The 26,599-nt window shown below is 39.8% G+C and overlaps 2 protein-coding genes across 4 annotated transcripts; one reads left to right on the top strand and one right to left on the bottom strand.

Moving 5' to 3' along the window:
* Window positions 1–6,778: 6,778 nt before the first annotated feature.
* On the top strand, window positions 6,779–14,973 carry LOC131225132 (probable receptor-like protein kinase At2g47060). 2 transcript variants are annotated; one of them, XM_058220574.1, is made up of 8 exons: window positions 6,779–6,994; window positions 8,926–9,061; window positions 11,399–11,649; window positions 11,740–11,866; window positions 12,411–12,684; window positions 13,170–13,302; window positions 13,646–13,732; window positions 14,548–14,973. In XM_058220574.1, exons 2-8 carry the CDS (start codon window positions 8,977–8,979, stop codon window positions 14,677–14,679), a joined length of 1,089 nt encoding a protein of 362 aa, XP_058076557.1. In that variant the 5' UTR covers window positions 6,779–6,994; window positions 8,926–8,976; the 3' UTR covers window positions 14,680–14,973. The 2 variants fall into 2 exon arrangements, with proteins under 2 accessions (XP_058076557.1, XP_058076558.1); XM_058220575.1 differs by lacking the exon at window positions 8,926–9,061 and having other exon boundaries at window positions 6,780–6,994.
* Window positions 14,974–16,445: 1,472 nt separating this feature from the next.
* Window positions 16,446–24,859, bottom strand: LOC131224857 (probable receptor-like protein kinase At5g18500). 2 transcript variants are annotated; one of them, XM_058220287.1, is made up of 8 exons: window positions 24,410–24,859; window positions 22,061–22,750; window positions 21,810–21,914; window positions 21,175–21,297; window positions 20,194–20,364; window positions 19,556–19,685; window positions 17,866–18,078; window positions 16,446–16,897 (listed from the first exon to the last, which is right to left on the bottom strand). In XM_058220287.1, the coding sequence occupies exons 2-8, from the start codon at window positions 22,729–22,731 to the stop codon at window positions 16,763–16,765; spliced, it is 1,548 nt and encodes a 515-aa protein (XP_058076270.1). In that variant the 5' UTR covers window positions 22,732–22,750; window positions 24,410–24,859; the 3' UTR covers window positions 16,446–16,762. The 2 variants fall into 2 exon arrangements, with proteins under 2 accessions (XP_058076270.1, XP_058076269.1); XM_058220286.1 differs by having other exon boundaries at window positions 22,061–24,859.
* Window positions 24,860–26,599: the final 1,740 nt, after the last annotated feature.

The raw sequence follows: 26,599 nt of genomic DNA, 5'->3' as shown, positions 1-26,599 counted from the left end.
TGAAAGGGTAGGGCTAGGGCCTCTAAACTTAGCCCAAGGGCTGGGATTGATCTGGAAACTAGTGTTCAGGTCAAGTGGGCCAATGTGAATTGCTGACCCACCCAACCCATTGGCCTAGTGTATACTTAGTTGGTGTCAAAGCTCTGTGTACCCACTATGATTTATGTGTTTTATCCACACCGTGCATTTATTTTTCTAGCTAATTTTAAGGCATGGGCCCATAAATAAGACAGATCCAATGCTCAGGTGGACCACCCCACAAGAAACAGTTATGATTAAACACTTATTGTCGAAAACTTCTCAGGGCCACAAAAGTTTTGAACCAAGGTGATATTTGTGTTTTTCCTTCATCGAGGTCTGTGTGACCTTATGAATAGGTTAGATGACAAATAAACATCACTCTGAACTTTAGGAAAGTTTCAACCGTAGATATCATTCTTTCCACTGTTTCCTATGATGTGGCACACTTGAGCTTTGGATCTACCTTAGGGTGTGTTTGGTATGTGGAATTGAATGGTATTGAATTGTATTAGATGGGATTAACATCATTATTGCACAATAATTGCATGTCTGGAAACACCGTGGTATTGTAGCCATCCAATCCCGTGTTTGGGATAAAATTTTTGCTAAAAAAACACTGGATTAAGCAAAATCATGTTTGGTGGACCATGAAATTATAATCAACAGACCAAATTCACAACTGATGTCATTCACTTGTACACATGTATAATCAGAATGTCACTTGTAAATGGTGTATATGGATAGACAACATGGGCATGCATCAATGTGGGGCCTACATGTGTAGTGGATTTCAAAATCTACAAAATTCCCACATGAGACCAAATGCAATTCTATGGGACTAAATGTAATTCCATCCCCACCTAATTCTAACCTTTCCCATCCTCTCCAAATGCTGGATGAAATTGTACGGGACTAAATGTAATTCTATCCCACCTAATCCCATCTAATACCCTGCGCCAAATGCTCCCTTATTTTTATTTTTCTCGGCTCATGTCCAAAATTAGATGGAAAATGGATTGTGCTGTGGATAAAACACATAAAATATGGTAGGGCTTGAAGAGTTTTGACACCACCTAGATGGCTGGTGTACAAACCGCGTCTATACTTCTGTGTGTGTAGTAGTGCCGATAACTTTGATATTCTGGTCAAGTATTGTAGTTGATACACCAATACTTGTAAATTATCTAAATTGTGGATTTTGGTTTAGTCGAATAAACTATATATGAAGTACTTATTTAAGTTTACGCATACAATGGATAATTGTATGAGGGCATATGCTTAGCATATAAATGATTTTATTTGATACAAGTGTGAAACAAAAGCATTCAACGCCATGGGTCCTTGATAGACTCACAAGAGTCTCAGCATGAAGCTATGGGTTCAAGCACCCATTGCGGTGTGAGTGCGCAAGCATGTGTGGGGTGTGAAAAATAAAGGTGTGGCACAAAAATATCATTAAAGTTTTAAAAAAGCATGATTATATTCACTAATTATAAATTAATTATACCTTAATTAAGCACATATGTTAAATATTTTTAACTTTGGGGATGGCCATGACCGGACCTTAACTTGGTTTGACCTTGTCCTGGCCCTAGTCTAGCTTAATCTTGTAATGCAAGGGCCAAGGCCAAAGCCTCTTTAGCCCATTAGCTAGCGTTGGAGCTGAGCTAAGGCCTGGCTTAGGGCTATGGGCTGAGCTAGGCCTAAGGGGTTGTTTGGCACTATGGATTTGAGGGGATTTAAGTGAATTTTCTTTGGTTGTTTAGCACCATAAAGTAAATGGGGCTTTTAATCCCTTAAAGAGAAGGGGTTTTAAATCCAAGGTAGGAGCTTGGATTATATCTAAAATCCTTCCAATAGTTGCATGTGTAGTATGTGTGTCACTAGCTAGACTATGAAACTATTGGCCACATGGTCTACTAATGATATCCCAAAATAACTAGATTATCTATTGTATCACTATAATTACTTTAATATGATGATCAAATCATTCGTTAGTCACTCGGACATGATCTTGTGCTTGTGGCCCATCCGAGACTTGGAATTTCATTATTTTCGGTCAAAGTATATATTTCAGCGGGCTTATTACAACCATTGCATCAAACATTACATACATTCACTAATTAGAAATATTAAAGTTGATTTATTAATTAAATTCAAACACTTGTAAATATACCATGCATAGCTACTTTTGGATTAAAGTTGATTCGTAATCTAGGGTACCAAAAACAATGGGAGTATTTCAAATCCAGGGTGTTCCGAATCCACACTCCCAAACGGGGCCTAAGACTTATATTGTCCTATCCTAGTTCAGCCAGTTACTACCTCTTAAGTGGCAAACAGTGAGAGATGCTCCCCCAAGAGCTGGTGATCCGGGGAGTCTCATGTGCATGAAATGGGACTTGTGGGATGGGCTCCAACCTCATGTTTAGTCGACATAGACATGATTATTTGCACAAACTTCTCTGACCATGATCCAAAAGTTAAGCTGATTCTTAATTCATGTGGGCCATGCTGACCAGAAACAGTGGGATGGGAAAGCTCTCCTTGATTTAACCGGTGCCTATAAGATGGCTTGCGTTGTTGCATGCCCCATCAATATCCATTGCTCACAAAGGATATGAACGGTTCAATTTCACATGCACTGCATGCTGCCTACATGCACGAGTATGCATGTGGCTTAACTTTATTAGACTCATCTAATGGAAAAAATTAGCACTGTAGACGCTTACCTTTTATACGTTTTTTTTTTAATTTTCGAACGGCCGAAAACTTATGTTATGGAAATAGATTTTTCAAGTATGGAAAGAAGATTTTGGACGAAAATACTTCTGATTTTAGGATAAAAACAACTGAAAAAGTAGGGGTATTTTCATCTCTACTAGTTCGTCCGTACAGGTAGGAGTCTAGATTGGTAAGGTAGGTTTTATTCGGGTCAAAAAAAGAAAGGTGAATGGAATCTATAATAAAAAATTACCCCTCAGATGGTCTATTCAATGTTAGCTGGAAGTGGATTGCCTAGCTCATTGCTAGAGCTGGGCATCGGACCGAGTCGACTCGGATTTGGCCCAACCCGACCAAGTCCGGATTTTACATGTCCTAACCCGAACTCGGACAGAACCGGGACCGAGTCTGAGTCGGCTGACTTAGTCAGACCTGAACATGTGCTGGTCTGAACTGATCCGAGTCCGACTCAATCAGGAAAACCGAGTAGGATCGGATTGTGCAAGGTTTGGATCCAATTGCTTGCCGAACCCATGTTAGATGGTAAATAAACATTACTATGGGTCCCAGGAAGGTTTTGACGGTGAGTCTCATTATCCCACTGTTTCCTATTGTGTGGTCCGCTTGAACTTAAGATGTGCTTCATTTTTAGGCTTACGCCCTAAAATGAGTTGACAAAACACATGCATCACAATGGGGGTACCACCCAATCCGATCTCGTGCCTAGCTAATGAACGACCGAACCTGATTTTCTGTCTAAGGAATCAAAACGGTGGGACCCACTTGATGAGTAATTTGGACAATGCTCAAATGTGGGCCAACGGTTGTAATTGTCCATTTATATCAGCCGATTTAGATCATCCGAGCGTCGACCTTCATATGAATATGATGACAGCTTAAGTCATCAAAGTGTGGGGCCCATTCGTTTTTGTGGATCTGAGCATCATTCAGCATCACGTTTTTACGAATGGTCGGCACGAAGTGCGTCGAGTCTAAAACAAAAAAGACGAAGATACCTTTACAGATCAAAGAAAAGACAATAGAGATTAACGTTACTTTACCTGGAGGAGATTATGCTGCGATTCCCAAAAGGCCTTCTGCTCTTCAACGCTACCGAAATTTCCATCGTCGTTGTCGTCATCGTCGTCGTTGCTACAGCTCTCGTACGCTTCCTTTTCTTCAAAGAACCCTAAGACCATGTCGACGAGGCTCGCCCCTCCTCTTGAATATTCCACGTCATCATCCGTAATCGCTGGGATTCTCCCCATCACAAATCGAATCGCTTGGAGAGGAAGCGATCTTCGAAAGGGGAATGGAAAGCAGAAAGAAGAGAATCCATGGGTGCGAGAGAAGGCGATCGTAAGAGCTGCTAACATGCAGGAGAGTTTTGGGGAAAAACTCTCTCTCTCTCTCTCTCTCTCTCTCTCTCTCGAGCGGGAGAGTTTTCGGGAAAAAAACGGGTAGGGTAAAAAGATTTTTAGGTTTTGGGTGAAAAAAATGGTATTTATAGGTATACCCCTCTGGGTCAGGTCTATTCAGGTCTGTTCGGACCCATTCGGTTCAGGTATTCAGACCGGATCTGTCCGGGTACAGTGCTATCCGAACCTGACTCGAAATTAAATCGGATCTGGCTTATCAGAATCGATCAAACCCGATTAGACCGTCGGTTCTGTTCGGAACGGTATCGAGTCGAGTCTGGTCGAGTCGGATTCACCGGATCGGGCTTAAGTTGCCCACTTCTACTAGTTACTATTAGATAGTGCTCCATTACCCACAATGATGTATGTGCTTTATCCATGTTATCTGTCTATTTTTTTAAGATTAGCTCAAAATTGAAAAATATTTAAATTTTATATAAACCACGTTGTAGGCAACCGTAATAATTAAATGCCCACTATTAAAAACTTACTAAGAACCACAAAAGTTCTGAATGTAGCTTGTATTTGTGTTTTTGATGTAGAGCGGGTCGCAGACAGTTTCATGGCCAAGATGGGTCAGAAAAGGCCCGGTCGACAACAGAAGTGATCTGGACCGTCGGACCTTAAATCAAGCGTATCTCGTAATCCGGAATGAGTTATCTGACGTAAAATATATGATTTTGGGGTAGAACGAGCTACTTTAGCCAACCAACCCGCTACGCTGGGTTGCGCAGCCCGAAATTACGAAAAACTCCTGGATCGACGGTCGTTTTCCTGTTTTAATTTCGTTTTTAGTATAAATAGTAAGTTTTAGTTTGATTATAACTCTTCATCCGTCGGGCTTTAAGAGTTTCGCTCAACGTGAAAAGAGCTTAGAATAATTAGGAGAATGGTTTGGTGAAGCGAAATAGGACACTTACTATTTTTGGCCGAAAACCTTGCGCACTAGTAGACATCACGACCGTCTATAAATAGTAAGTTTACTATTCATAGTAAGTCGCGGATTCTAGGAGTTTTGAGTTGTAGTTTGATTCTGATTTCTTTTTCATTACTTGGTACCCCCATTTAAAGGGTTGTGAACTTGTTTTATTAATTAATTAATCAATTTCAAATTTATTAAAATTTATTTCTATTTTCTACTTTTTTTTCTCGTGGAATCGAGAAGTCTATGTGAGGAGTCCAGATAAGCTCCATGAATTTGGAGTAGTTATCCTCATCATGTTTATCTCTGTATCAGTTTTCCTTTCATGCGGGTTGCATAACTTATGGTAAATAAATATTATAATACGCCTCGTGGTGAACATACATCGTCGTTTTCTTGTGGTGCGGTCCAGTGGAGATATGCATGTCAAACCATCTGCCTGCAAAAATAACATGGTACCGAGTAAACTCAGTTGGGCCTACCATGAATGTGTGTGGGTTATCCATGCCATACATCCGTTTTGACGGCTAATTTTAGTAGTTGAGCCGAAAATTCGAAGCGTGCCCAAAGCTAAAGTTTGTCCACGCCGCAGGAAACAGTGGGAAAAATGACTTCCACCGTTGAAATCTTGGTAGGCCCCACAGTGATGTTTATTTGTCATCCAACCTGTTCATGAGATCACACTAACATGGATCAAAGGAAAACACAAATAACATATTGATCCAAAACTTCTGTTGCCCTCGAGAAATTTTCAACGGGTATAATTTTGATTCACACCGTTTCCCATGGTGGTCCACTTGAAACTTGGATACACTTCGTTTTTGGTCTAAAGCCCTGAAATTATCTTTTAAAATGGATGGACAGAATGGATAAAATATATAATCCCCATAGAGTTTACTCAGTCGCAACCTGCGTCCAAAATAAACGGGTGTTGTGGATAAAACACGCATATCATAGTGGGTTCCACAGAGCACCGTCCGGTGGCCACCTCGATAGTGCCAGCGTCAACAGTCAATCCAAGTCCGTGTCAGCATCAAATCACGGTGGGGCCCACCCATTTGGTGGTTCATTCCCTCCAAAACACCAGCCCATTCGTTCTATAATAGGAGGGAGGCGTTTGTCTTTTGTAGACTTTGCAGCATGCCTCTGGTAATTTCAGTCTTTCAAAGCGCAAAATCCGCGTTCTGACAGCACTGCCACGTGGCCTATCCCAGGGTCAAATACACAAACGGCGAAGAAGTATTTAAAAAATAATTATAAAAAAAATTACCACTCTGTAGAGAATGAAGATACGTACATATGCACACATGCAAGCGTATATGTAACCAATTCCACTTCAATTAAGTAATTCAGATCGTGGGCCCACACCAGATGTTACTTGGCCCAAAATCTACATCGATACGAAGCCTGTGACATCTATTAATAGACATCTATTCGTTGATTCTTCACCGTTGATTTTTTTTGTTGCCACCATGCATTTTATGGATGTAAATGTATAATAATAAATAAATAAATAATTTTATTTATTTATATATTTAACATTCACATCTAATCCCACTAATATAACGGTGTGGATTGAAATAATATACTTCATACGTGCGAAATTTATACGCATGTATGCGAGTAATCATACTGTACTAACGTATCAGAAAACTCTTAAAGGCAATCGTCTGGAATAAAATCAAGGAAAGCTCAGAGAGAGGCCAGGTTTCCCTTGCGTGCTTATCCTGCGCACCTCCGCCCTTATCGTAGGCACTCCGCCGGCTTCAGATCCGTAGGTATAAAAAAGGGAAAAAGGACAGCTTCTTTTAATTTCATTTTTTTTCGGTTTCCTTTCGGGAGAGAAGCGTTCTCAGTCTCTCTCTCTCCTTCCGGAAGGAAATAGAAAGAATCAAAACAGCAGAAGAAGGTGAGATTTTCCGCCCTAGAATTTCGGTTCATCTTGCTAGAAATCCTTTAATTCGATCGATTCCTTATATCAGTTTGGAAGATCACGCTTCTGATCGATCTTCAGAAGCTTTCGCGGTCTTCTCCTTCTTTGATTTGGTGTGCTTTCGATGTTGTGTAGAGAGCATCTGCCTTTTGTTTTGCCTCTCTCTCTTTTCTTTTTTTTCTTTTCTTCTTTTTTTTTTTTTAAATCTCGGACGATTGATGTTTGATTGATTTCTGAAAGTTTTCAAGTTGAATTGTCCATTAGTCTAGAAATCGGAGTATTTGTTGAGTGTTTGCTTTATTTCCATGCGGCTGGTTTTCTGTAATTTCAAGCGTTGGTACTGGTATCTGATCGTTCTTCAAAATACCTTTTTATTGCTATTTTTCAATATTTATTATCTGATTTTTGCTTTTTATAGCATTCGTGTTGATTGTGGCGGTGTAGAAATAGGATTTTCTTTTATATTGTTGAATTTGTATGACTAGGAATTGGAAACTTGGGAATCCAGCTTCTCATCTTGGTTTCTGTGAAGATTCATTTTATTACTTGCTGAAATATATTGTGCTTTATTGCTCTCAGTTTTAGATTTAGGGGAAGAAACTAACTTATCTTCAATCAATTTAGAAATAGATAGTGATTGGACAGCCCATTTATTAAAAAAAAAAAACTCTGGAACAGTCACGCTTTATCTTGTATTGGGTTTTTGCTGCATTTGGTGGCCCTGATAGACTGGCGGAGCTGGAAAAATTCTACGGCTTATTTTGAAAGAAAATGTTTCTAGCTGGACTAGAAATGTCTCCTATGTTGATAAGGGTGGAATTCTGCCTTATCCAAATTCACCACCCCAAATACCAAAATGATCAATGGAACATGAAGTTTCTAATTGTTTTCTGTGGTCATGAAATGAATCTGATGCAAATGGAGCAGATATTTGGAGACGCCCAGGCTGCATAAATGTATGCTTAACCTTTTTTACTTGAGCTAGTATAAATCCTAACAATTTCATAGAATGTTTTTTTTTTTTTTTGAAAAGATCTCTCTCTCTCTCTCTCTCTCTCTCTAAACAAAAAGAAAAAGAAAAAGAAAAAGAAAACAGAGAGTATGCAACTGGCATTTCCCATCTATTTTTATGAGTTCACAAATGGGCGCAGTTCCTGTTTCTAGGGATGTGACACGCTGGCCCTGGCCTAGGTCCAGAGTTAGTCTGAGGTAGACCTGAAAATAGAACCGAGCCCAAATCAGACCCTAAATGCGCCATTGTTTCTAGGGATGTGACAGGCTGGCCCTGGCCTAGGTCCAGAGTTAGTCTGAGGTAGACCTGAAAATAGGACCGAGCCCAAATCAGACCCTAAATGCGCCATTGTTCCTAGGCCCCGGCCCGAGCTGAGCAAAAACTTGTCAAGCCTAAGCTTGGTCTCTTATGCAATTTATACATTTAACTGATATTTATTTCAGATATGTTACCCATACACACTATTATCATGTCCCAGGCTAGGCCTAGCCTGACATGATGGCACAATGGATTAATGACCTTGACCTAGCCTTGCCCAATTACACCAATGAAGCCTGTACTTTTAAACCAGAATGGATGGCCCTAGGAGCATATGCCTGTCTGGGTCAGGATTAAAGACCCGATGGTCTGACCCGACTGCAATTTATAGATTACGAAGTTTTAACCTTTTACCTGCAATGGCACATTGAAGGTAACCAAACCCCCCTTACTCATTACAAAGGAAAGCTATCTTTCCAAAAAAAAAACAAAAAAACAAAGGGAAGTTGTAACAGAATACTAGTCTATGCGACGAGAATACTCCAAAAACATTTCCGTTTTTAGGTCACCTGTGGAAAACAACTACTCATTTTGACTAAGCTTATTTAACTAATTGGGTAATGTTCTTAACATGCAGATTGAAGATTGTGATCTCAGTGAGTAACCTGCCTTGAAGGAAAAAATATTCATGGGGTGCTTTAGTTGTTGTGACCAAGATGACTACCATAATGCAGCCGATAATAGAGGGCCCTTTGTGGCAAACAATTCAGCAGGTAATCGAATGCTTACCAGAAATAATATTGTGTGGTGCATCTATTATAGTCGAGTTGCTCACAATGTGGCGTCATTCATATTAACATCAAGCTTTGCTTGCCCTTTTTATAATTCTAAGTTATAATCTTTGTAAGTAGTTTTGTGAGGATGATTCTTATTAACATTGACCTTTGATTACCCATTTTATTTTTCTAAGCTTATAATCTTTGTGAGAAGTACTGAAAGAAAGAGATAATACTCTCTTTTGTGAGGGTGCTTTATAGATTGCAAACAGCAATTAAAGCATCTAGACTGATAATTTATGCAAGAAATGTAAGTGCATCACATATTGAATTGAAAAAATCTAAGCTGTTCATATTTTTTTTTGGCAAATCTCAAAACCAGACGCTTGGATTTTCAATTTTTATTTTTATTTTTAGTTCATTGAGTGTGGTTTGCCAAAGGGTTTTCCTTTCTCTTCACTGAGTGCTTCTCTAGTTAATTTTGTCTAAATTGGTTGAATTTGAAGCAATCTGCTTCTTAATTGAGCGTAGAATTACTTCCTTTTAGGGCTTGGTTTGCGTTTCATCCTTTTGTTTAGTCCCCAAAGCATAGGATTACTTTCCTTATGTCTTCGTCTTGACGTAGGGGTTAAAAATATCTCAAGTTCGTCCAGTTTTAGTTGGTTCTTATACTTTGTATAGAATGTTCATACTGGTTTTGGTATCCAACTCGACTGGCACTGAATCCTGGTCATATTGCACATACTGATATGACTCCGACAAGTTACACCTAGTTGGTTGAAAACTTCAATGCACATGATTCCTATGTGATTGGGCCAATACAGACGAGCCATTCTGTGTGTTTCAACGATAAGGATGTGTCATATTGCTGATACAACAAGTCCCACTGATATGGACGAGTCACGCTGTGTGTATGACATAAGCATAACAGTCGCCCCTGTGTAACTCAGCTGGGTGGGAATGAGTCCAAAAAAGTCTCAAGGGACTTGTCTGTTGAAGCTATTTATTCGAATTGAGTCCCCACATAGAAGGGGTAGGAGGATCAGACATTTTAAACCAAAATAACTCGTCACATGGTCAAGCAGCAAAATTGGAGTTTAACTTGTCATGGGATGGGAGCCTTTTTTAGTGGAATTCCATTTCATTGCATTGGAATACTTTGACATGTCAGAAATGTCCCTCAAAGGTATTTAAACTCACCTTGTAATCAAGCAGCAAAATCAGAGTTTTTTTTTTTAATCTTGACATCGGATTGGTGCCTGTTGTAGTGGAATTCCATTTCATTGTGATACTTCCCCACATGTCACATTTTTCTGTCATAAAATGATTGGATTAATGTGATTCAAAATTGTGTTAGAATGAAATAACAAATGATTTTTTTCCGTATTCTGGCTTGGGAATATAGCTATGCTCCCTGTTGCCTCTTTATTAGTAGAGAAATGTTCTGGTATTCTGCATCAATGTTGTAGTTTACAGCATTATCTTTCAGAAACAATGATTCATTATTGCACTCATGCATTGGAAACTACTGATTCTTCCTGGCTTTTTGGTCTTGAAATATACTGTAATAGTGGCATGGAATGGAAAAAGTAAGCATATTTTACAGTTATGCTGGAGAGAATGCACATTTGAATACTTTTTTTTTTTTTTTTTTTGTAAACTTTACTGACCTTTACGGCCTTGTTATAAACATATTTATCATGTCGATTAGTTGTATATTTGACAATGGAGGGATGTACAAATGTGTAAATGTTCTGATAAAACACACTGGCCATTCCAGTACAGGAATGCTTCTTGCTGCATTTTGAAAGCTTTTAGCACTTTTAGTTTCACACCGATTTCTCTTAGGTCAATTCTGTTAGAGTAAATTGTATGCTCTTGAACTCTCTCGTTTATTAGAATGAAAATCACCAACTCTTTTTTCTTTCACAAGTTCACGTAGCATGTCTTGTTGTTGAATAAATTCCTGTACTATATATTTTCATTCATATAAATATTCTTGTTTGAGTGTCCAAGTTATGTTGTGCATTTGTTTCCATGTTGCGTAATCATGAATTCTTGCCTCAAGATGCATGTCTATGTCAAAGTGACCATGTCCCTTCATTTTATCATTGTATTGGTCACCATTTGGTTCTCTCTATTTTGTCACTTTATTTGTAAGTATACCTGCTGTAGCTGGTGGCAGCTCTCTGATAGAGGTTCCTATGTTTAATTTTGGGAAAATTTGTTTGTCCTTGTTTCTAATGAGTTTGCATTTTCCCATGCTGTTTGTCTCTTACTTCAGGATTATTTTTTTTCCCCTGGTTAGGAAACTGAGCTGAAATTGTTATGCAGGCAATGCTGGAGCATATCATACCACTGATCCTGCTCCAAAGGGTGCTCAGGCTGTAAAAGTGCAGCCTATTGCCGTCCCATCCATTTCTGTAGAGGAACTGAAGGAAGTAACAGAGAACTTTGCGCAGAAGGCTTTGATTGGAGAGGGTTCATATGGAAGAGTATATTATGGCATCCTTAAAAGTGGCCAAGCTGCAGCGATAAAAAAGTTGGATGCCAGTAAGCAACCAGACCAAGAATTTCTAGCGCAGGTTAGGCCTGTGTTCAGATTCTATGCAGCTTCCTTACAGAGGTTCTCTCTATTTGGATTTAATCATCAGCTGATGGAAGATTTTTTGCAGGTTTCCATGGTATCAAGGCTGAAACATGAAAATGTTGTTCAGCTGGTCGGTTATTCTGTTGATGGAAGTATCCGCATTCTTGCATATGAGTTTGCTACTATGGGATCCCTCCATGATATTCTTCATGGTATGTTAAATCATGCTTCCAATGATATTAAGTGTGGCTGGACCCTCTCTCATGTCCATGGTTTCTGTCATTGCTCTCCTCTCCTTTTCTTTCACTCTCTATCTCATATCCATGGGATTCTATGATTGCTCTGGTCTCCTTTTCTTTGTACTTCACTGGATGTGCTTTTTGCTGCTGTGAAAATTATTCCTAACATAACCCTGGTGGTTTTTTAGTTAATTTCAAACATACTGCAATAACACAGAAACTAGGAAGCAGTAATCTTGCATATTGTTGTGCCAATCAAGTTCAATGGCAGGTTGAATAGAAACTTGCATTTCCGGTCACCATGCATGAACATTGAAACTTTGCAGAACTTATAAAACTTCACAAACTGTAAACAAGAAGTCTGAAGGCAGGGATATTGTACTTGAAGTTGGATCATGTCCTTGCTCTGCTAATGCCATCAGCTCATTATCACCATATTTTGCGTATCTGTATATTCAATCTCCTGTTTATAGTAAAAGATGCAAGTTATATACCCATGTTTGTTTCACTGGTGTAGGGCGGAAAGGTGTCAAAGGAGCACAACCAGGTCCAGTTCTGTCATGGGCACAACGAGTTAAGATAGCTGTAGGAGCAGCAAAAGGACTTGAATATTTACATGAAAAGGCGCAGCCTCACATCATCCACCGTGATATTAAGTCCAGCAATGTGCTAATATTTGATGATGACGTTGCTAAGATTGCCGACTTTGATTTGTCAAATCAAGCTCCTGATAATGCAGCACGCCTTCATTCTACTCGTGTACTGGGAACTTTTGGTTATCATGCTCCAGAGTAAGCACTTCTTGCACTCATATATATATATATATATATATATATATATATATATATATATATATATATATATCTATGGTACTATGAGGTTGACCTCTGTGGGCCCCATCCTGATGTGTGATGGACATCCACGTCGTGCATTTGGTTGGTCCCCTCTAGGTTACGGGATTTGCTAAAAATCAGCCGTTTATGGAACTCAGGCGGGCCACATCATCTGAAACCATGGGAAATCATGCATAAAACATCTAAAATCACTTGGTGGGGCTCACCTGAGTTTTGAAATGGCATAAAATTTTGTGCGACCCCTCATCCAAGTGGGACACACATAATGGATGGGCTGGATGTCTAAACCACATCTCATTGGGCTCACCATTGAGGGAGCCTTTAAATTTCACTGGTGAAATGCTTGGCAAAGCACCAGCACGCCCTCGCACTTAACTAACACAAATCTTTCTTTTTTCACCCACTCTTATCATTGGTGGCAGATATGCAATGACAGGACAGCTGAGTTCAAAAAGTGATGTTTACAGCTTTGGTGTTGTCCTCTTGGAGCTCTTGACTGGTCGCAAGCCCGTCGATCATACATTACCACGGGGGCAGCAGAGTCTTGTAACATGGGTACATAATGTGTTATTTGTTTATTTAGGGTGCCACTGTTGACAACATGACATCCACCTTATTCGTAGATGCACCCTTTATTTCAATTTTTGGTAATACAATTGTACAAATCTGCACACTACCATGTTAACAAAATACAAAGGGAGGAGTGTATCTATCAATTCGAATGGTTGTTACTAGTTATATATCAATTACAATTACTTATTATCACTATGTTTTCATGATTTCCCTCATGTCTTAGGAGGTGTTGCATGATTTGATTTGATTTTGTTTCAAGTGAAAAACTAGCTTTATTTTCCTCAATGTGGTCGTGCTGATGAACAGATGTTTTGGAACATTGCAGGCAACACCAAGACTTAGTGAGGACAAGGTAAGGCAATGCGTTGATACAAGGCTAGGAGGAGAGTACCCTCCCAAGGCAGTTGCAAAGGTAATTACCGTGCCATCACCTCTCTCACTTCCTCAAAGTTCTTGCAATTTTTAACCCAACCAGTTGTCTTTAAACAACATGTGTGCTATTTTCTCTCTCTTTCATAGCCTCATTTTAGATTTGTCCAAGACATGCTCATGCATTCTGAGATAGAATTGCTACTTTAGAACTTCTAAAGAGATGGTAAATAAGATTTTGAGCTTTTGGAGACGCCGTTCAGCATGGATCCATGGATGAGCACTCAAAATTTTATCTTTTATGGTAGTGTTAAGGCCTGTTGGGTCCAAGCCTATAAAAGTGTTCATTTCATGTTTTTCCTAATCGTAATATGTAGTAGAGACATGGTTTAATAATTGGTTTCAACGTATTGTGTCATTCACCAACAATACGGGGTCATAACTCATATGGCCCTGTATTGGGCTGTTTCGGAGCCAATACATCCATATTGTTCATGGACAATACGTGTACGTATCAGTCAATACGTACTTGTTTTCGATGATTCTTTAAATCTTGATTAGAGACCATAACTGTTGGTTATCAAGATTATTAATAATCTTTATAAAAAAGAAATATGATCTCTAATACATAATTATGATCACCAAGCGGGCCCTTATAACACAAAATTTGTAAGTCATACACATGCCCAGTTAACTAGATATGATTTATATTCATCACTCCTATATGAAAAATACCTAGGACTACTGGCTTCTGTCCTCCATGCATCATGCAAATAACAATTTGCTTGGATCATTAGGTCTTCAGTGCTTGTAAAACAGTTCCTTTTGGCTGACGCTTGTCATTTTCTCTGAAAACAGATGGCTGCTGTAGCTGCCTTGTGCGTGCAATACGAAGCTGATTTCCGGCCAAACATGAGCATTGTCGTTAAAGCTCTTCAGCCTCTATTGAATGCCCGGTCTGGACCTCCTGGCGAGACCCCAAACATGTGAATCCAGTCTCCTCTACATCCCATCTCCGCCCCTTTTTTTCCTTGATCTTAACGGACAAAACGGAATTGAGATTGTTTGATATCTGGGGTGGCTGTAGATTGTGTACCGTCCTTTGATACACTTTGATTCTTTGGTAATAGTGAAGGTTTGTGTTTTCTATAACTTGTAGCTTAGCCATTCACTTGAATGAGGGATTAGGTTATAGTGTGGAGAACTATGACTTCTTTGATGTGCACTCATTTTTCCGAAAAAAAAAAAAAAGATCTCTGAATGTGATTATTGGGTTATGACTCAGCTATTGTGGGCCCCACTATTTAGACAATTATGATCAGTGATTTGGTCCGAAAAGCAGGTTTGTTGATGGGCGGGTCGTGCATCTAGCATCTAGAGGCTGTCTAAAGCTTGTGTTGGAACTTAGAACTTTGTAGGCAAGCTCCAATGAGTTCCCATGTTGGTTTCAAGGGTATTGTAGGAGGAAATGTGCATACACTTAATGTAATAAGTGGATATTTCTACGATTATCTGTCTGTTGATCGTTGTGGCCCAACCATAGGTTCCTCACAGCTCACATGTTGTGCCTTAGTTGATCTTAACCGTCCATTGCCCACCAGCAGGTGGTAAAACAAAGAAGGGCAAGGGTTTCTGTTTATGTGAAATAGATCATTGGTCGAATGGTTTGGATTCGCCCCAAATAGATTTTCTGGCCATAGCCTATCCATGAAGAATCAACCTGGATGAATAATCCAATCATCATCATACAGGCTCCGTCTGGAGTATATTTAAGGTGGAGTACATATCGCATGCCATTGTATTCCTGTGCACGAGTACCCAAACCATCCATGGCTTTGCAAATGACCATCTTATCAGTGCAACTTTTGATCCATACCATTGAATGAAAGGCCTGGATCTTGTCCGAAACCACCATGATTCAGATTAGAAATGCTGGAGCACATACATCTGCCCGGCCAGCCAGGTGCATTGAATAACTCTTAATAGGGCGATGATTTCAAGTTGTGTTTTTAGGGCAATTTTGAAAGGGAAGAGACAGCTGCACTAGCCATGTGCTTAGGCCAGTTTTGAAAGGGAATAGACAGCTGCACTACTCATGGTTGGCAGGCATGCACAGACCCTTTTCGGAATTATTTCCCAACTGATGAAAGGTACCACACCATCTTTCCCTGCCAATAGCCCACTTCAACAGTACCAGGAAAAAGTAGAACCCACCATGAAGATCACCTGGGACAGAAATCAGACCTTTCCACTCACCAGGTGGGCTAGTGGGGCCTATGGTTTCCATGGTACTGATGTCCTACACAGGTGGCATGTTATTGAGAAAGACTGGCACTTGCGTGGATATCATTAGTTCACTTATTATTGTATTACCATAGGTTGAAAGATGGGCATAGTCATCAGTACAAACAGTGGATCCCTTTTAAATATTGGGGAAACCAAGTGGAGTCCTCAACTTCACTGTCCCACGCTCCGTGTGGGCCGAAAGCGAACAATCCACACCATTCATCACATAAGCCTCGACATGGATCAGAAATGGTTGGAAAATAACACTGATGGGGCAGTCAGAAGTCTTTAACTGTACAATAGTGAACTAAAACAGATGGAAAGTAAGCCAAAATGGTTCGACTGGTGTGCTACCCAACCTCATGCAATCAATGGAAGTGGTCCATCGTCTGATGAGCCAACCAGATCACGGACGCTTTCGCCAAGTTCCAAATCCATTTTCCCCAAATAGAAAGCACAAAACAATCTACTTTCCACAGCCAAGTATTTCAATCAGCAAAGAACTACAAACCTGTACACAATACATATATGTTTCGGGTACGTCATCAACACAATTTCAGTTCAAAAAATCAATCTCCTCTTCCACATCTATCCCACCACCTCTCCAGAAAATAAAAATAAAAATAAAAATAAAGAAAGATATTCCCACCATGCCCCTTGTTCTGGATATTCAAGCCCAAGTCACTCTTGTGGCGCCAACAACAGACCCAAGTAAAGCAAAGAGGTTGAAAGAATGTAAAAACAAAAGCCCTTTTTATGTAGTAGTCTTCCTACGCTTCAAAACGTCTCACTTGTTCAATGACCTTCTCTCCCTTCTGCTCTCTGACCTCGAGTCCAGATTGTCGCTCTTGTCCGTGTCGGAGTTCTCCCTCTGGGATTCAATCTCTGCACTGCCACCCTGATTCCGTCGGTGCCTCCGGTCCTATCGAAACACAAAAAGTCCCACTCAAAATGGCACCTGAAGAAGATGTTATTAAGGATTGAAATGCAAAGGCACTGGGGAAAGATCATATTTTAGGTCCATCTGTATATTGGGTGGGCCCCACTGCGAAATGCACTAACGAATGGTATTGGATCACCAATCCACTGTGGATGTGGATCCAATCAGAGGCCATAAGTAAATCATTAGTATCGGATTGCTGTCAAGTGCCTTAATTCATTCTTGGGCTAGATCCAAACATGCGAGTAGTTTACTCTGTGTTCTCGAGCTGTGCATCGATTGTCGGGCGGAGGTTTTGAACCTTTTGACAAGCCATGAATATGCACATGTATTTAAAAGGCTGAATCATCACCTGCAACCAGTTGTAAGCAAGACCCTTTTTTGCCCTAAAAGGGTTAGCAAAATGGGTAATGGGTCATTTTGAGATGGCCATTTTGGACAACGTTGTATTTATGTTGCACCATAAACAGGCATTTCAAGATCGGAATAGAAAGTCAGCCAATTTTCTTAAAGAGGACCGATATTCACAAGAGGGCATCTGCAAACACCAAATATACAAGCGCCTCATATGTGCCATGTTACACGTGTGAGATTCAGGCCGTTCCTCATGCCAATCCCATGGATGAATGTGGGGTGGCCCAAAATCAGGTTGGGCCACTCATCAGGCGTGCGCAACACATGAACATTGAATGTGAGTAGCTGGTTATCCTTTCTTTAGCTATCCATTTTCTGTACATGTGTGGCCCCACCTGAAGATTGGAATGGCATGAATTTTTTGGGCTAGAGAACACTTACTGTCAGGGCCCACATTGCACATGTGCCATGTTGGCCCCTTGTTTGCCAATTGCAGATGGGTGCCCGCAAAAGGTGTAAAATGTCAAGATCCACTATATCAACAACCTACTGATTTTGAAAAAGTAGTCTCGATTAGAAGAGATTGGGATCCAAACCTCACGAGGTATGGGATATTCCTCTGACTCCAGCATGCGGACAACTTGGCTCATCTTCGGCCTCTTGTCTGAATCTGGATCGACACACCTCAAGGCAGTCAAAAGGGCCCGTTTAAGGGCTCTCGTCGATGGCCTTGTCTCGATGTTTGGATCAACAACTTCTTCCGAGCGTCTACTGCCGACCATCATTTTGAGCCAGTCAACGAGATTTACCTGCAAGTATCACCAAAGATGTGCATACAAGATTCAAGACAACTGCAATGATAGGCAAGTGTCCCAGTGAAAATGTACAATAGAGGAGAGAAAAGGATAAAAGACAAACTTAAAATCCAAGGTAGCAACTACACAATGAAATGAAGAAACTCGGCTCAGAATCCAGAAAAATGTGAGAATCATTCCTTTGGTGTTGTTGAATGTGAAGTGGCCACAAACTCTTGGGGAGAAGCTAGCATCATCTCCTTGTTATCTAATTAACTATTACAAGTTCAATTTCATTTTGTATCATAATCTAAGGCCATGTATGGATACGACATTAAATTGAACTTGCAATAACTAATTTTATAGAAAGGAGAGATCAAATTGTAATTACCTACCTTAGTATTCATATATGGGGATGAGACGCCGAATTGTCAGTAAATTACTTTCAAATTGGGCTTGTAAGGAATATAATAACAATTGTCCAATTGTAGGATAAAAAGCAAAAAGCCAGTTACAACAAACTAGATGGTTGAAGATCCCAAGTTACTGAACAGAGCTAGGCCTAAGAGTTTCTACAGTATGCTTGCATTTTCAGTTTGTATTTCTTTCCTTTTATTATTACAAAATTAACAAGAGCTGCTGAGTTAAATTATAAAAGTTAGAGAGAGCCAATAGGAATTAAGCCTTGGCTTTTTTAACTTAAAAGTCTGAAGAGATTATCTAGATGGTAGCCATTGGAGGAGAGATTGACCTTATCAAGAGGGTATGTGTTCTTCAATCTTCAATTAGGTTCAATTTCCTTCAATTTGCTACATTATTACTTGTGCTAAGGTGCAGTGCAGGGCTGACCATGTTGCCATGTGAGTCATTGGTAATCATGGTTTTAAGACTCGGATTCAGAAGTACTCGAGTGAGTCGGGCAGATTCATCCCTTACTCGGGTGAGTCCTGACTTGACTCAGGGCCAAACGAGTTGATCTGAATCTCCGTGTCTTGTAACCATGTTGGTGGATTTGCTACTATTGAGAGCCTAGTACTCGAGCATGACCATTCATGTGTGTGGATGCTTCATGCTTATCACTTCGCTTGGAAATTGGGCCTCTAGTTGGGCACGGATTGATACTTAGTAGGTCCAAGACCGTATCTGATTGGTGCCAATCTGATCCTCTGACATGGCCGGTTCCAAGGGCACGATTAACAGAGGAAGGTTGATGTTTGGTGAGCGGATGATCATAGAACTTTGCCAATCCCAAATTATTGTTTGAAAGTCAAAGATAGCCATGATGACAATGGTGATAGGACATAGATGATGAGTAAGAAGATAGTGAATCTACTCAGATATCAGCAGATGATCGGTAATATTTACTGTAGTTATTGAGGAAACTATCCAAACAGTGAGTAAATTATCCACAAAAGATTGTTGGATGGCATAATGCAGAATTTAGTTCTATCCGGGATAAAATGTCACTCAAAGAATTTGGCAGTTTTCATACCTCTTGTGCAGGGCGACCATAATCTACGGGATCTCTGCCAGTAATTGCTTCTAATACGACAACTCCAAAACTGTAAATGTCACTCTTTTCATTCAAAAGGCCAGTATTTGCGTATTCTGGTGCCACGTATCTGAAAAAACAAGGAAAATATGATAATTTATTCAAATACTGTTGAGAATCACCATGTTTTCTATTTAGTTTTTTTTTTTTTTAAAGGAACAGAGGAATCATAGGGTATTGAGTGTCCACAAATGTACAGTTCTCTGAAGCTGTTGTGGGTCCAATGTTCGGTGATCCATACTGTTGATCTGATGGGACCTGCCATAGATTGGGAATGCCTCAAAAATCTCTGAGACAGAAAGATCTGAACCCTTCAAATAGATGTTTAGCAAGCCAACAGAAAAGGAACAAAATGGCCCGCAATTAACAAAAAAGGCAAAACATCAATGAGTTAGATCTTTCAATCTCATACACTTCTGCAGCATCCCACATCCAGTGAGACCCATCAGATTTTGGTTCACTGAACCATGGGCCCCACATGCACACAATTATGCAAGTCATAAGAAAACAATTGGATGAGAACTGTTGCAGATGCATGCCACAAAGTCAATGACAGGTTGTAGGTTAGAAGGAACTACCCAAAGGTCCCCATTACTCGAGTTGTGATGTGGCTTTTCCCAGCACCCAGCAGCTTCGCTAGGCCAAAATCAGACACCTTGGCATTGAAATCGTCGTCAATCAATATATTGCTGGATTTGATATCACGGTGCACCACCTTTGGCTCAATCGCCTCGTGCAAATAGGCAAGGCTGCAAGAAAAATGCCATGTTCTCAATAGAAATCCAGTACAAGAGAGAACTGGGTCCAAACTCCAAACTCTGATTTTATAGAAATTGGACAAGTCAATGATCAAATTGGCCAATTTTATCCAATAAATGAATTTCCTTACTGACTCAGGTAAGTCTAACTGGTCTGCATTTTGAGTTGAGTTCAAACCGTTGAACAGTGACTACAAAAAATTTATAAAAATAAAAAGAAAAAGAAGGGTTTTGCTAACATCCGCACTTTCACAGGGATGTTAGTAATGCCCCCAAATCTTTTAAACGACACATGGGACAGCCATTCATGGATCCAGGCTTTTCATTCATTCATATAATTGGGGTCCAGCTGTATTGCAAAAATCACATCAATCAGATGGTCCAAAACATCCTATCAATATCATAAAATATGGACAATCAAGATCGAGCAGGGAAACAAAATAGGTTCAATCGTCATCTTTAACATCTATTTGATAGATCCCAGTTTGTATTGCTTATGATTCCAAAGGAGCACTTTGGTTTGATGATTCTAACCATGCAATTATGGCCCATGAAAAATGGGCGGTTGTAACAAAATAGCTCCATTCAAAGGGTTAGGATCATCCAATCGGTGTGATTCCTGCACCACGACTTTCTCCCAATGATACTATTGAATGGACTGACTGGATTGATTATTGGGTGTGCCATGTATCACTAAAAAGCTTTGGGGACGTTGCCAATGTCCCATGAAGGTGGGGATGTTAGCATTTCCCTTAAAAGAAAAATTGCAAATCCAGACTTGATGAATAGAAGGGGACTTACGCCTTGGCGGTGCCGAGGAGAACCTTTATACGAGCTTCCCAAGTAAGAAATCCGTGCTGACGCATGGCCCCATGAAGCCACTGCTCCAAGTTTCCATTGTTGACATACTCATAAACCAGCATCCTGCTTTTTTTTATACAGTGTAATCAAAACCTTAGAAACTGGCAACTCATCCTCCTTCAGGGTGGGTTAGGTTGGAGCAAATATTATGAAATTTCATTATTAATCAATCTAATTTTGTGCAAATTTTCATAATATTTCATGAAATTTGGTGCAACCAAACAAACCCTTAAAAGACATTAAAGGAAAAACAGAGTGTTTCATTCCAGAGTTGACATATTCAACAACCAAGATTTGTAAACATGTAACTCAGCACAAATTGCAAGAAGCATCAACTACTACTATATTCTCACACATCCACTCTATATCTTTCCTTCTTCTTCTTCTTTTTTTTTTTCTTTTTTTTTTCTTTTTCCTTTTGAATAAACCAAACAAAAGAACATAGAACGAGTGATTGGGTATGATGTATTACATAGAGAATTGCAAATCACATCAGCAAAAATATCCAGAAAAAGAAAAGAAAAGAAAAGAAAAGGGAGAAGAAGAAGAAGAAAGAAAGATTAAGGACACCGCACCTGTGGGTGCCTTCCACACAGTATCCAAGAAGCCTAACTAGATTTTTGTGGCGGACATGACCGATAGCTTCAACTTCCACTCTAAATTCCTTCTCTGCCTGGCCTCTGGGGAAAAAAACAAGACAAAGGTTTACAAAAGATAATAGAGAAATCAACAAAACCAAGACAACGCATGCCAAAAACTGGTATTCAAGAACAGTGACATTTGCCAAGGACAGGGTCACAAAAGCACAATCTTGTGTTGCACTTACAGGTTATTGAGAAGCTTCTTCACAGCTACTGGTGTTCCATTGATCAGATGGCCACGATAAACAACCCCATATCCGCCCTCCCCAAGGACATTTTCCTTTGAAAAGCGATTGGTTGCAAGTTCAAGGTCCCTCAATGTAAACCAATGGCCCCAACCGAGGTGAGAGAATTCTGGCAGGCCTGTCAATGGCGACGGAGCTGTTACCGGATGCGAAGACGACGCTCTGTAAACAGTAACTGTTCCTGAGCTCCCTTCTTCGCCCGACTGAGACTCACCATCTTTCTCCACGTGATGAAATGAACCCGAATGGCTGCTGTCCCCATTTTTCATTTTTCCCATGCCCAAATGAACCATGACCTTATCCGATTCTCTGTCGCTGGATTTGTCGTGAATGGTGAGGAGAATCCCATCCCGGGGTACAAATTCATTAGCTGATATTTGATCCACTCTTACCTCTTTAATTTCCTTTGAAACTTGTGGGATTCGGGTCTGGGGTAGATTCTCGGACACTCTCCTCGATTTCTTCCTCCGAGCAGTAAGGCATATCGCTAGTACGGAAAGGATCAATACAATGAAGACCCCGACTCCTATCCCAATTAGAACCCATACCTTAAGACCAAAAATGGATGTCTTCTTGGATAGTTCGGCGTTAAGAGAACCTCCGTTTGACATTTTTCCAATATCTAGATGCCTAAAACACAAAGCATGTAGAGGAGAACATAGTTTTAAGTATTGCAAGAATTTAAAGTCTAAAAAGGCACAATTCATTGCTAGAAGAAAATAGTTATCTTTATATGGACACAACCATTTCTTCTTCTTCTTCTTCTTCTTCCTCCCTTTTTTTTTTTTTTTTTGGTTGTTTGTTTTTGGAGAACTGACAAATTTACTCAATCATTCAAAAATAGTGTAAACGCCACAAACAAGGCTTAATATAGCCGCAGTAACCCACTTGTCACTAAAAGTTAGGACACACCATAATCCAATATATTTCCACAAAAGCGTTGAATTGTTCCCTGAATTTCAGTTAGTAGGTAGCTAAGCAGAACTGACAATGCACATTCATGTTAAAAATTACAAGAAAAAAATGCCTAATAATAAACAAAAATTGCAAGAAAATGGCACACTAAGTGCAAGCAAGAAATTTAAAATCGTGAAGGACAGCATCATCAATGGATAGCAATCAAGGTCTTAGACCCTTCTGAAACTAAGCTACATTTCATACTCTTCAGGTCATTTTCTCTAATCATTTTGCAATACCATGACAACAGTTTCTAACTCTTGACCACCTTAATATCTGAACCAGCCCAATCTCAACAGATTTGTAATTCCAGCAAGTTTAAATTCTCTCAAGTAAGAAAAAACCACGTCCTATCATGGCTATGTTCACAATATCAGCTACTGTATCCATCAAATGCGAAAAGGAAAAATGACAGAGAAACCTCAAAAACAGTAGAACAGAAGTGGCCAGAAAACTCAAAACAAGAGCATGACAAGAAAATTCCAACACTCCAAAAATACAAAAATCAATAAGCTGACCCATTTCCAATTTCATTAAAAATGAATCAAGGAGAACAAATAAAATCACAAGCTATAACTATGATGTTGAATTTCGCAAATCCATTATCCTATCAATGTATACAAGAAGACCAATTTCCAATCTGCACAAGAAAAGATCCAATAAAAAAAATACAAAATATCAGAATTTGAGCCGCCAAGAAACTCAAAATAAGAGACCACATTTTAAATATTAAAATAAATAAATAAATAAAATAAAAAAGAAGAAGAAGAAGAAGAAGAAGAAGGGAAAAAAAAAGGAGTACTACTTCTAAAATTCTTTCTCATACCAACATAAACAGAAAGACCCTTGCAAATCTCATGGGAAGGAATCAGAAAAAAATCAAGCACAAGGAAAAAGAGAAACAAAATCAAAATTCTGGTCTTTTCCCCCTCATTTCTTTCTTATAATAACATAAACAACAAGACCCACTTCCCATCTCATCAGAAAAGATCACAACAAATAAACAAAGAGAATTATCACATTTCTTCCAATTTCCTTCTCATAACCAACAAAAGCAACAACACCCATTTCAAATCTCCTGACAACGGACCCAAAAACAAACAAAAAAACTGCAATTCTCTCAATTCATCCTCATAACAACAACAACAACAAAAATAAAAACCCAAGACCCATTTCCTAATACTAGAACAAAAGGCCAAAAACCAACTCAAATTTCTATCTTTCTCTCTCTATCTGTGCAACTCTCTCAATTCCATTCTCATGACAACAAAAGAACCACGACCCATTTCCAATCCCACTAAAACTACAATCAAAATTCAATCTTTCTCATACCTTTGAAATGAATCCCAGCAGCCCTTCTCCAATCCCCAGATCTCAAAAACAGAGATCTCTACCTCAAAAGGACCCGACCCAACATACCCAAACCAACCCCATCCTCAAAAAAAAAGAAAAAAAAGGAGGGGAGGTGGTTGGATCTGTCACTTTCTAGGTTCTTGTTTTCTGCCAAAAGGGTCCTTGAATCTAAGCTCAAACAGACCTTTCTGACACCCTCCCTGAGCCTTCTTGAAGCTCTTCTTCTCCTTGTGAATGAAGGGATGGTTTGGATGGAGTAATGGGACATGGAAAACTGGCCTGGAATTACAATAAGTAGGGTCTGGATCTATCAGGGGTAGGTGATGTGTGTGTGTGAGAGAGAGAGAGAGAGAGAGAGAGAGAGAGTATTAGCTCATAAACAGTAAAAGAGAAGCATGAAACTAGAAGGTCTCATGAGCTTTTCTATATGAGTTTTGAAGAGGACTGCTTATCAGATCAAAATGGGCCTTTTTTCTCTCTTGAGAAATGCTCAAGTGCTCTTGTAGCACGATATGGAATAGTGCTCCCAATTGTATTATTTCATTTCAATAGTCCAATAGATCTATCTGAACCGTCATTTTATATCCAGAGAACATTTCATGGGCCATATTAAAAAAACATATTGATTGGACGATCCAATATATATTTTATTTGGACTTTTTTCTGTAGCCATCCTTTTTCCAGAACATAGATGGGTGGTTAAGATTGTCTAACAGAAGTGATTCTTTAGAATCATAAACAATCCATGATATGTCCTGATCAATAGACGGATTAAAATTTTGATTTGATCTATTTTTGTGTGGATAATCTTGACCGTTCGTATTAAAGGCCATTGATCAAAGGGTTAATATTTGTCAGATTAGTGAGATGCTTTAGTGTGGTATGCATTAAATGTGAGCTGGACCTAATGAACGGTGTAGAGCAATGGACTGGACTGTCTAAGTGTCGCAATTCAACTAATATCACTGTAACTATAATTACAGTGCTCTCGGAGCAGCGAGGCATTATCTTTTTTCGCATGCGGGAAAATCCCTCACACGTGCAAAAGATACAATCCAATGGTCAGGATGTGCCAGACAGCATTTAGATGGTTTTGGGGAAGAAAAAGAGACGTGGTTTGGTGATCAGGTTGGTCAGATGAGTACAAAGGATGTGGATGGTTAGGGAAACGGTTGAGATTCGATTTACACGTGTGGTCCATCTGATAATTAAATCAGCCTGATGAATAAGGAAAGGGAACTAACGATGGGGCCCAACTGATGGACGGATAGGATCTCTAATGCGTTTGCCACGTTGTCACGTGTGAAAGGCATGTGACCAAAAAGGGCACTCGCTCGACGCACTTAGCATCCCTCGTTTTATTTTTTATTTATTTACTGAGGAATGGTAAGTAATTGCACTCAAGCAGTGTGAACTGAAAGTCCACACGCGCCACTCGTGGGAGCAAGTCGTATATGCAATAGATCGGATCCGATGGGGCACGTGTGCAATCCCTAAGATTTAGATTTTTTACTGGGAAAATCAGGCCTATACGGTTATGGTGTGAGCCACACCTGTACCAAATGATTGAACGGTCACGATAAGTTCACCAATGGTTCAAGTTCCGGTTACAAGTGGCCCACCTGATTTCAGATGGACGGGTGGAATTTACGCACTGAGAATCGCCTGACGAACTGATCCGACCTTACAAACGTGTGGATCATTCGCAAATTGCAAGTGTACACACGTGTGGATCATTCACAAAGTATAAGTGCGGTCCAACGAGCGTAATTAGTGCATCGCAATCCTTCCTTGGTCAAACATCAATAAACGTACATGATGAAGGGCAGCGATTAGTGGGTGAGGGGGAGGGATTGTAATCCAATGGTTGGATGGTGAAAGCAACAGATTGGATAAATAGATTGTTGAAATTACTGGAATGCCCTTGTGTTCTTGAGGTATTTGCAGTAAATACTTCTGCTTTACCCGGAATGGACGGTGATGATGGTAGGAGAACGTAATCTTGAGGCTGGATTTTTACAAGGAGCAGCTTTATCGTGGCACATGTATTTGATGATCCTAGCCATCCATCAAGCGGGCTACGCTTTTGATTGGACTGTCTTAACCATCTAATAAACGGACCTTTCCCTTACTAAATGATAACCGTCGCTGATTCTGTCTTTTACCGTT

Source organism: Magnolia sinica, chromosome 14, assembly GCF_029962835.1.
Source record: "Magnolia sinica isolate HGM2019 chromosome 14, MsV1, whole genome shotgun sequence".
NCBI classification, from domain to species: domain Eukaryota; kingdom Viridiplantae; phylum Streptophyta; class Magnoliopsida; order Magnoliales; family Magnoliaceae; genus Magnolia; species Magnolia sinica.
Note: the sequence above shows the minus strand (reverse complement) of the source record. Positions and strands in the feature narration are given on the sequence as shown.